The following is a 12,605-nucleotide window of genomic DNA, read 5'->3' on the forward strand; positions in this document are numbered from 1 at the left end:
ATCCTTTCTTATATGCATAACATGCATTATAGTGCATGATTTAACTGCATATGAAGAGAAGCCAACCTAATCTGTTCCATAGCTTTCTCAAGTCTCATGCTTCTGAACCAAGAATGGAAGGAGAAAACAATTTGCTGCTAATGGCTTCATCTCAGGGTATAGGTATGAACAGCAGAGATGGAGACTTCCTAGTGTGTTCATTAAACAGCTTCCTGCAACCTAGGAGCTTTGTCTAAATTTCTTACCTATAGTGCCTAGCGTAACACTCAGCACACAGTAGGCATCCAAGATGCTTGAGATTTGTTTATTTGATCCTACCTTTGGCAAAGATTTTTAATGATATTAACACTAAGGGACTGACATCAACTAAAGAGCATTAGGTGTATCTTACAGTCTGCAACAGTTTTAGCTTAGACACTGTAAACTCAAGAAAGAGAAACAATGGAGGATAAAAAACATATATATTTTTTAAACACAGCCCTTCTCCTAATCACCAAATTCTGCTCTCTCTCAAGGAAATATAAATATTTTTCAACTGAGTAGATCATGTTTGTTTTAATAATCACAATAATATTTCATAATGAAAACTGGCAGGCAGGAGTGTTTCTGTGTAGAAGAAAGGAAACATTCCAGACTAAGTAAGAATTTAAATTTACCACTGTTTATTATTTTCAGGGACTCTTAGATTCACATCTCTATCATTATTTAATCTCCATCCACAGGGCTCAACTGTTGCTGTGGTACTGACAGCAGAAAGAATTCTAGAGGCTGGGAGACTTAAAGCTACTCTTTGCTCTTCCATTTAGAATCTGCCTTTACGTAAGCTACTTTATATCTCTGGCTCTCAGTTTCCTCATCTGTAAAATAGGAATACTAATAACACCTGCTTTGACTATCTCCTGGATATAAGCAAATACAGGAGAAAGCACTTTGAAAATTATGATGTGCCATACCAAAGTAAAAGTAAAGTTTAATATTCCTAGGAAGTCAGGACATCACATAGTACTGAAGTTCTGCTCTAATTAAGTAGATAATCAAAAGTTGACTTTGTGCTTCAAACAAATCATTTCAGCCCACAGCAAAATCATATTAAGAACCGAAGATATTTCTCAATGAACTTACTTCAAAATAGTCGCTAATTTTGTGGCCACGTCCCCCAATACTTTTTCCTAAAATACAGAAGTAAAAAATTTTATAGATTTAAAGTCAGTCATGACTATCTACCACATACTATATCAGAAAGAGAATGTGCCAAACTTAATTTCCCTAATACACACAAAAATAATCTATTTAATAAAAAGAATATATTTTAGTTGGGTAGTGATGGGCATCAAAAGAATATTAAGAACCCTCAGAGGGTCAGATGCCGACTTCAGAATTCCAAAAATCAAACGATATTTCAATAGATACATGTCAATTTTTTAAAGTCCTGATTATGGGAGAATCAAATAAATAAATCATATTAAAAGATCTCTGCTTTTAAAACTATGCTATTCAGATTGCTTAATGGCTAATAATTTCATAAAAACATGTCAATTAATTTAAAAAAAGACAAGTGGCAGCTGTATAATTGACAAACCAATTCATACCTGCAAATAATGATAAAAAAGCTTGGTCAACACAAACCATAACAAACTGACAATAACACGCTTTAATATGAATGCTATTTTGTAAAATGTCTTGGTTTTCTAAAAAGTATTTCCAAATTAATAGGATTTTTAAAAAAATAAACTAGATTTTAAATATTGTCCTTATATGACCATATTGATAGTGATCCAAATTATTACAGATCACAGTTCTTTAATTAAAAGTTTTGCTCTAAAATGGACTTTTCAAAAAAAAAACGACAAATAACAAAGAAACAAAATGGACTTTTCATTAGTTTTATAAATCTTTAAGTAAGAAGTTGCTAAGAATTATGGCGTTTTGCATGGGAGGCATCCATCCTTCACTGGAATTATACTGAATAATTTCTTCAAGCTACAAAAGAAAAACTAATGATAGTATGGAGTCAAAAGCTTTGGATAATATAAACATATACATTTATCAATTCAATACTGACTTATATACATTCATTCACTTATTTTATTCAACAAATATTTCTTGAGTGGTTACTATGTGCCAGGCATTACTGAGATAAACAAACAATACATTTAAAAGTTCAACAACCTCAAATTCCTTCTTGGAACAAGGTAGGGGGAAATTTTTTTAAAACTAATAAGTAATCAGGACTATAAATACTACCTAGAAATTTTGAACACTAGTTTTGTACAGATTTATTCAGAGGTCAGGGAGCACTATAAAAGTTTTATACCAAAGAACTTCCCTGATGCCTGTAACAACTTTCCTGCAGATTCTGAAGAGGTGCTATTTTTTAATGAAGACAGAGACATTTTTTGGTTGCCTACCCAGAAACTATTTCCCCAATTTTTTTTCCCTAATTGAATCCAAGTTTTATTCTGTTACCATTCCCTCCCCTACATAGTACATGTAACTTCAGGGGAGGCTGACTACCATCTGGCCTCCGTTCCTAGTTCCTCTTCCTTACTTTGGATTAGAAATGCAATTTTGTTCAGGTATCATGCCTTCTCCACACAACCTGTACTTCGAAATGGAACTTTACCCCACTTTCATTTTCAGAGATGGGCCTGATTTTTTTAAAATATTTATTTATTTATTTATTTATTTGGTTGCGCTGGGTCTTAGTCACAGCAGGCGGACTCCTTAGTTGTGGCATGCAAACTTTTGCTGTGGCATGCACGTGGGACTTAGTTCCTTGACCAGGGATCGAACCCGGGCCCCCTGCATTGGGAGCATGGAGTCTTAACCACTGCACCCCCAGGGAAGTCCCGAGATGGGCCTGATTTTAAGGGCAATAATACCTCTCTTGGACATAACTGGTTTTGGAATGGACACATGACCCTATTCTGGCCAAGAAGATAACAGGAGAGGTTTGCTATGGACTTAAAGAAGCCTACATCAAAGAAACAGGGAAAAAAGAAAAACACACAGAAAACCAGCCTCTCTCTAAAGCAAATACAAGTGTGGAAGATGAAATGAGGAAGTGCAATTAAAACTGGCCACAGTCCTAAAACCATAAGAGAAAAGCAGACAATTCTGTGGATGGCAGACCACAAAGAAAAAGATATGGCTTCTTAAAGACACAGGTTGGATCAACCAACCCAGAAGTCCCAGGCTATTTTGGGACCTGCTTTTAAAAGTGAGTTTTAAAATCTGAAGTTAAATCTATCATAACTAATATAACTAAATAAATCCAAGCCCACTAACCACAACCTGGGGAAACTACACTAAGATCAAAAAGGACCTCAGGGCAGACTGAAATACAAAGTACCACAAACTTAGAGAAAGGTGCTAGAGTGACTCAACTCCTTCCTTCCACAAAGAGAGCTGCTGCAAATATATTTCTTGATGCCAGTGCCACATGTAAACACTAGTAAGCCATGGGTTCATGGCTCTAGATTTTGTGGCTCCAAAACATGTAATATATGTATAACATCATCGTTACATATGATTTAAGAGCCCAATTTATTGTATTTACTTTTGAGAAGTCAAATTAAATGACAATACTATCTTGTCCATTATAAGAAGTTGTGTAGTCTAATGAAAGTAATTTTCTTATAGTTCATAATACAAAATGTAAGTATGAAAGAAAGGATGAAGAACAGGTATGGAAAGAAAAAGATGGTGCTTTAATGAAGTACTTCAATCATTTTTATATAGTCTTTTTTTTTTAAATAAAAGGGATGAGTAAGTTTGGGTACTTGTCTCAAAGTAAGATGTAAAGTTCTTATTCAAAAATGAGAAGCCATTTCAATACCATAATTCCTATAAAGAGAGAAAACAGAAAGGTGATAAAGGCAATGCTTGTCAGGTTTGGACATGACACTTTTCTTTCTAATTCTCAAATTAAAAAAATAAGGGAAATGTCAAAAACTTAAAAACAGTAACCATAAACAAACTACCTGTGGTACAAAAAGATTCCAATTTCATATAATTATTATTTCTTACACAAAGTACATTCCTAAACTATTAATGCAGAAATTACATGGTATCTATAGAAATCACAAAAACACACTACTTTAAAAAAATTATTAATTGATTAAAAACCAGAATAATTAATTGTAAATGCCTCTTCGGCTCTGAAGGAAGATTTTGCTTCACTTACCCTGACTACTTTCATTCTGATTTTCTGCTTTTCTCTTTCTTCCTCTGGATGATTCCGATTGTTTCTTCTCTGGTGTCTACAGAAAGCAAGTTAACAGAACTTTAAATTATAGTTTTAACAGACAAAATTTTACAATCACTATAAATGTCATTTTTATTTTCGAGGTAAAAAATTTTGCTCAACAGCGTTCATGCAATGTAAACATGTAATTACTGACATACAATTTATTTAAAAGATAAAATTTCCTATTGTGTACATTTTTAAAATTTGAAGTGTAGGAGACCTGGTACACATTACCTGAAATTTACATTTACAGAATTTGACTTGAGGTGGATCAGAAATCTGAGAGTAATCAGCCTTTAAAAGATGCCCTTCAAATTCTTAACTGGATAGGGCAAAAAAAAAAAAAAAACCCCACAAAATAACAACAAAACACCGTATGTTTTTCCCATTAGTTTTCTACTATTCATATATATTCTATAGAAGTAAAATAAACCTGGGCTAGAAAAAAAGAGCAGAACACAACCTTAATATATACAATCCCTACTAAAAAGAACCATTCACCTAAATGCCTAAAAATTATTATCCAACAACAATCAAAGCAAATTCATAGATTATATCCTAAATCAGGTGTCTGCAAACTATAGCCAGATGGCCAAATCTGGCTGGCCACCTGTTTTTGCAGGGCCCATAATCTAAGCATAAATTTTATATTTTTAAATGTTTGAAAAATATAAAAACCAAACAAGAATATTTCGTGATATGAAAATTATAAGAAATTCAAATTTCAGTGTCCATAAATTTGGTTCTATTGGAACACAGTCACACTCATTCATTTATGTACTGTCTGTAGTTCCTTTCACATTACAGCAGCAGAGTTGAGTAGCTGTAACAGAAACTGCATGACCCATAAAGCCTAAATACCTGGCCCTTTACAACAAAAAGTTTGCAGAGCCCTGTCCTACATGATGGCTTGTTCTTAAATTACAGGTTTGCTCTTTTAACTGATAGGAAGTGTTTCCATCAGGCTAAAACAACAAGTAATTTTTGTGCAGTCTGACAGAATGCTGTGCTTAGTGAAAATTAAAACCAAATGTGCACAAGGCAATGGCACAGGGCCCTCAAATTCTAGAAGCTTGGCAAGTATGTCTAGTGCCAGAACAAAGGATATCTGAATGAATGAAACATCAAGGCAACTTAAAATAAATCTCTAAAGGCAACGTAGTCCTCCAACAAGGAAGGGACTTAATCCGTATTTTGATGTCTCTTGTAAGTAGTTCTGTGATTAAATAGTATGAATGACAATATACAACCTAACTCATACTGAGCATCTGTGGTTCCCCAAAGTATTATCTGGGGCATTTTAAGTTCTTTCACTGACATTCTGCCAACAAGATAACAGATTCAGAGAGGTTTAAGTGAATGTTACTAATCTCTGAATTCTTTAAAGACAGAAGTTATACTTTCTCCCCACCTCCTCCTCCCACCTCCATACCTAGCATGATAAATAACAAATATTAAATAACTTACTCAAGGTAACCAGGATTCAAATCAAATTCAATTCTGTATATTTCCAAGGCCTAAATGCTTTTTTCCCCTTCTATGTGTCATGATTATATATCCTACATCAAGAAGTAACTGAATGAATCAACCATACAAAAATACTTCAAATTTTCATTAAGTTCATAAATAAAATTCATTATGTCCAATAAACTGCCTATATGTTTTCACATCGTAAACCAGAGATCTTAAAGAAATCCACTCTAACTAGCAATCTACTCAGGAGACAGACTGACATATCAGCAATTTAAGGTAAACAGTTCATTAGTTTAGTTTCATACTCAAAATTACCAAACTCAGACTTAAGTGGTAACCAATCTGTTATTCTCCTTGGAATAAAAGTATCACCAAATTAAAAATTCTAAGTTAACAGTCTTATAAAGAATCCTATAATCTATCTTAAAACAAAGGAGGGGACTTCCCTGGTGGTGCACTGGTTAGGAATCCACCTGCCAACGCAGGCGACACGGGTTCGGTCCCTGGTCCGTGAAGACCCCACATGCTGTGGAGCAACTAAGCCCGTGCACAACTACTGAGCCTGTGCTCTAGAGCCCGCATGCCACCAACTACCGAGGCTGCGCACCTAGAGCCTGTGCTCCACAACAAGAGACCACTGAAATGAGAAGCCCGGGCACCGCAATGAGGAGTAGCCCCCACTTGCTGCAACTAGAGAAAGACCATGAGCAGCAACAAAGACCCAACGCAACCAAAAATAAATAACATTTAAAAAAAAATTTTTTTTAAATAAAACAAAGGAGAACTCCCAAATAATAATTTATTCATATCTTCCCCAAATTAATCTATATAAAAAATATAATTTAAGGTCAAGGAAATATGGTTTTTCAGAACAGTTTTAATGGTATACTAATTTTTAAGCATGGCACAATCCTTTTGGATTTCCATCTTAAATCCTGACTAGCTTCTTTGAATAAGCAAAACAAAAAACCAAACAGAATAATAAAATTCTGAAAGCTATATTGGAAACAACATTTTCTATCTAGAAAACTAAAGAATATATAATGTTGTAAATGGTTCCATACCATTTTCTAAAGTATATTCCAAGGAACACTGGATCAGGGATAGATTGAGAGGCTACATTTTAAAACGGAAGGTATAGTAGGGTGGTTCAACTGGGGGTGAATAAAGTTAGATTTATTTAGCACAAAGCTTCTAAGAACCATTAGAATACTAGCATTCACTGGCTATCTCCAAAAGGGGGATGGGATGCAAAGATACAGTATATGTGGCAATTCTCAAACTTATTTGGGATAACGTTCATTAAATACTTTACTGGATATAGACTTCAAGATATTTAAGGTCTTTTTTATTTTCATTTTTTTAAGACACATACGGTAACTTAGTAAAAACTTTTTCTCCAAGGCAAAATTTCCCTAAATTTAAAATTTTCTGGAATGGGGAAGTGAGACAGTCTTTTGGGGGAAATGTCATTTTGTTTAGAACAAACTAACAAACCCCCCAAATGCATAATGATTATAGTGAAGAAAAAAAGGCAACAGGCTTCCCTCTTTTAAACCAGACAAGAATCTGAGGAAGGAAGATGAAGAGAAAAAGGAAGATGAAGGAAAAAAAAGGATGACAGGACTAAAATTAATTTTAAGACTGTAATCTAATACTAATGCAAGTAAGAAGTTGGAAATACCTAATAAAAAACTGAAAAGTTGAACAAAGCAAAAGATGAGAAAGGGAAACCTAGATATACCTGATTTGCCTATAAAGTAAATGTACACACCATTTTGCCTTCCCATGAACTTTAATCTTTTTACACCCACATCCTAGTATGACTACCTCGTGCTGACCTTTGACTTCATTCTCATCTCATAGATTATTTTAGGGCTGTTCTGTCAGCCTCAATGGACCATAATTTCCTCAGAAGAAAGTACCATGAGTCTCTGAAAAAACACAGACTAAGAATCAGCCTCAATGGACCATAATTTCCTCAGAAGAAAGTACCATGAGTCTCTGAAAAAACACAGACTAAGAATCCAACTCTGGGCCCACTGTTTACTATAACTTTCAGTATGTTACTTAATTCCAAGACTCAATTTTCTCATCAATTTTAAAGGTGATAATATGGTCTAAAAGGATTGTGGGGATTAAATGAGAAACATACCAGAAACATAAGTAGTATAGCATCTAGAACAGTGTATAGTCTATATCAGTAAGCTATTCTTATCTGAATGGCTATCCTTCTATTACTCCAAATAATCTGTGCACTTTTATGTTTCAAAACTTCAATCACGTGTCACTTGTTAAATAATTAGCAGCTTCTGCCCTAATAGTTTACAAATAACTTGTAGGGTTTGCAAAATAAGCAATATTTCAACTCTGATCTCAACAATAAACCACAGAACTTATAGGCTAGGCCCCAAGTATTACATCACTAACCCTAAGACAAATGTACTTTAAACAGTTTTTTTGGTTTTGAATTTAAATAATCTGAGCAACACCTATATTAAACAAAACAAAAACTCTCAATGAAGCCTAATGCTGCCAATTCTCCTAAGACATCCTTTGTGTATGGACTTATTTGGGGATTTAAAAGCTTGAGGATTTAGGGTAGGCAGAAACTCATCAAATATTTAACCTCTAAAATGGCTCATCACTGAGAAGAAAAAGTTCAGAATACTATCTGCGACTTTCAAATTGTACTCCAGAGACACCTTAGGGGAGAGAAGGTTGTGTCTCCAAAGTTACTAAAGGGAAGGAAGGAGCAGGTGGCTGAGCTAAGGCTCTAGCCACCAGAGACACATCTTATCCCACCTCTACCCTATCCCTGGGAACACAGCATGTCTTATTTTAATATTGAGATTCTATATCAGATTTCTTCAAAGAAAGAGCTCGATGGCTTCAAAAATGTTTGAAAAACCACTGATCCTGACCAATCGATTTCCTAGAAAATCTAAGGGACATCAACCAGGCCACTATTGTATTTCTGTAAAGTGTAAAACTTGGACATATTGAGCATTTTATATACAACATTTTCAAGCTTGTTACTGCTCTCACTAATGCTGTCACTCTTTCCTCTGTTTTTTCTCAATTATTGCACTATAATTGACCACAATAGGGAAGGATTATTATGGAAGGCAAAATAATATGACTTGGCTTTAAAGTAAAGATGGAAAGACTACAGTATTATAAAAAGTTAAAGAATTCCGACATACAGTGGAACAGTGGTTAGGAGAAAATGACGGAAGAAGAAATTGGTATTCTTTAAATCAATTCAGCTTTATAAAAGCTAGTTTGTAATCATACCAAAACCTGAATGATTACTCTGATATTTAAATGTTCCAAGATATTAGTGTGAATTTATATAGCATTTTCCAGAGTTGGAAGGAAGTTCAAAAAACAAAGACAGGGCTTCCCTGGTGGCGCAGTGGTTAAGAGCCCGCCTGCGGATGCAGGGGACACGGGTTCGTGCCCCGGTCCAGGAAGATCCCACGTGCCGCGGAGCGGCTGGGCCCGTGAGCCACGGCCGCTGAGCCTGCGCGTCCAGAGCCTGTGCTCCGCAACAGGATAGGCCACAACAGTGAGAGGGCCGCGTACAGCAAAAAAAAAAAAAAAAAAAAAAAAAAAAAAAAGACAAATCTAAAGGACTCAAGAGGTGATAGTGATATACCTAATGTTCCAATTTCATTTGGAATTTAAGTCAGTGATTATTAAACAAGGTTTTCATATCTAATCATGTGGCCTGTTGCTTTATCTTACAATAAAAATAAATCTGCCTTTCATCAATGTAAATAAGACCAAATATAAGGAAATAAGAACCTTAATGCTGTCACAGAATGAGGGAGAGAAAGCAATATGGATTGTTCCATGAAAACAGATAACCACCTCTACAAGCCTCCAGCTAGAGATACTTTAAATTACTGGCATAAATGCATTATAGAAAATTGTAACAGTATGTGAAAAGATATTACAACATCAACACAAGAGGAGTGGATATTAAAATTTATTCTTCACCTCTACCTTAGGTAGAGTCCATCAGCCCCAACTGAACAGAACAAAAAGACAAGTGAGATAGCATCACCTGTAACAAAATTACTGCAGTTAAGAGACACCGATATATTTAATGTCTTTCTGTTCAAGGAGAAACTACTTTAAAGTAGAAAGAAAAGTTACACTAATATTAAATAATATCTGTAACAAAATATTCAATCTTCAAACTGGTCAGAATGAATTTTTTTCCGATTGACTCATTTAGCTAAAGACTGGTTTGAAAAATAATACTCATTGGCTATTTCAATGATTCATATAGTTACTCAGGTCTCAAATTCAAGGTCACTATACTTTGAACAAATGGCACATAAACCTTTTTGCCCGCAGCTGGTAATAACCATGTTTTGTTCACATTTCTAGGCAAAACTTAAAATGTGGGAGAAATCTTTGTTATTTTAATGGCACATAACAAAACAGCACTGAACTAAAAAGGGAAATCTGGAGTCTTATAAAAATAATCAATGTAAAATAGATGTTCTAGTCAAGAGTATCAAAGATACAAGACACTATTTCTTCCAACATTTTGCTATAAAGATTAGGTTAGAATAATGCACTATAAGAAAACTGAAATTCTGTAGTGAAAACTTCCTTGCTGCTTTGTATCCAATTTACATTTAGATAAAACGTATCATAAAATATGTATATCCTAATTCCAGGATGATTTTGAGCTGGCATGACCTGAAATTCAGTCTTTCTCTGCCCAAGAGTCAAACTTTAATACCAATTATTATCTGTAAATGTTTGCTTGAATCTTTGACACCTAAAAGATCTATTATTTTGCTGATTTCAATATAAAAAGCATAAAAAGTTCATGTACGCAACATTTTGGGATCCTGTCACCAAATAAAAGCATTTCTTTGCTGTTCAAAGTAAACCCAATCAACATATCAGCAATTTTGAGTGTAGCCTATTTTCTCCTGTATTGCCTTTATCATTTAATAATACGTAATATCAAAGATGGTAGAGAGCCAAAGAGACGAAATTAGGTAACCCTCAACTAAAATGCACGCTGCCTTACCGGTAGCTAAAAGTGTGCCAACTCACAACATTTTTAAAAGCCTGAAGGATTTTTACTCCCTCCACAAACATACAGCATCCATAACCACATCAATAACTAAAAGAAATATAATACTTAATCTTATTTTCAAATTTTAAAAACTACCTTACTCGCCATCTTCACAGTTGTACTTATTAGGTTCCTGTAACCTGGACCAATTTTAATTTACACTCACATATGCTTAAAGGAGCATACTAAATCTTCGATATTGATAAAGCGCAGTTTTGTTTGCCATTTTCTTATCGTTTACATAGCATAACTATTTCTTTGCATTTTCCCTTCTCTGGCTTCCCCTTTGACTTAAGGCTTTATCTGTTAAATAGTATAAACCATAAAATTAGAATAAAGCTGGACTTCCTCCTCTGTTCATATGATCCGACAAGCAGTTTTCAAATCATACAATTAGAATAAAACAGCTATAGAGAGCAAATGCTGTGGTGGGTGGGGGGAAGCAAATTGTCAAGACAACTTAGTCTGGAATTGTTGGCATTCTGAATAGAACCTGTAATAGTAAAATTGAGAATGTGATTACACAGCTTTTCTCCCACTGTGACACGCATGATGAAGTAACATAACCTGTATAGTATCCCTATAGACACTAGCTGAACATGAATCCCTAGATCCTTATACAATTATGTCTTTGGAATAGACACTTTTAAGTATACATGCTGTGCCAGAGAACATGCACATTTAAAAATTTAAAGATATTTCCAGGGCTTCCCTGGTGGCGCAGTGGTTGAGAGTCCGCCTGCCGATGCAGGGGACACGGGCTCGTGCCCCGGTCCGGGAAGATCCCACATGCCGCGGAGTGGCTGGGCCCGTGAGCCATGGCCGCTGAGCCTGCGCGTCCGGAGCCTGTGCTCCGCAACAGGAGAGGCCACAACGGTGAGAGGCCCGCGTACTGCTATCAAAGGTGATATTAAATCTTTACTCACACTAAAACTGTATGAGGGGCTTCCCTGGTGGCACAGTGGTTAAGAATCCGCCTGCCACTACAGGGGACACGGGTTGGAGCCCTGGTCCAGGAAGATCCCACATGCCACGGAGCAACTAAGCCCGTGCGCCACAACTACTGAGCCTGCGCTCTAGAGCCCGCGTGCTGCAACTACTGAAGCCCGTGCGCCTAGAGCCCATGCTCCGCAACAAGAGAAGCCACCGCAGTGAGAAGCCCGCACACCACAAGGAAGAGTAGCCCCTGCTAACCGCAACTAGAGAAAAGCCCGTGCACAGCAACAAAGACCCAACGCAGCCAAAAATAAAATAAATAAATAAATAAAAAACCACCATTCACTTTATAGCAGTATACCATATATACTCAATAAATATCTGTTAATCAATAAATATTATTTAAAACAAAAACTGTATGAGAATGCCCCAAAATCCTTTAAGATGTTTACCTGATGTGGTTTTTTTTTTAAAAGTGGGATTTCATTGTTACAGTTTTCTCTATAGCAATACTGCATTATAACCAGAAAAGGGGTTGATTTTATTTTTTAAAGGAAATTGTTCTATCATTTATCTATTAGCACTGATTCTCAATGTTGACTATACTTCATAATCACAAAATTGTTATTCAAAGCTCATGCTGGCATCCCCATTCCAAATTTAAACATCTCTGGAGGGAGACCAAAGGAATCCATATTTTTTAAAAGCTCCAAAAGTAATGCTGATATATCATCAGGATTAGCAATACAGCCAATCTAATATATAATAATATAGCATGTATTTCCTGCACATTCCACTTTAGAGAATCCCTAAAATTAGTTAAGTTATTCTATATATAAC

The 12,605-nt window shown here is 35.4% G+C and overlaps 1 protein-coding gene across 1 annotated transcript in view; it reads right to left on the reverse strand.

Annotated features, from left to right (window-relative positions):
* The window catches only part of TLK1 (tousled like kinase 1), a 154,979-nt gene that overhangs the window by 58,814 nt on the left and 83,560 nt on the right, over positions 1 to 12,605 (reverse strand). The window contains exons 4-5 of the mRNA XM_082630335.1: positions 4,187 to 4,262; positions 1,123 to 1,169 (exon numbers count right to left, since the gene is read on the reverse strand). Coding sequence (XP_082486461.1) covers positions 1,123 to 1,169; positions 4,187 to 4,262 — 123 coding nt within the window. The remainder of the gene's footprint in view (positions 1 to 1,122; positions 1,170 to 4,186; positions 4,263 to 12,605) is intronic.

The sequence above is a fragment of the Mesoplodon mirus genome (genome assembly GCF_964341445.2).
Source record: "Mesoplodon mirus genome assembly, chromosome: 8".
NCBI lineage: Eukaryota > Metazoa > Chordata > Mammalia > Artiodactyla > Ziphiidae > Mesoplodon > Mesoplodon mirus.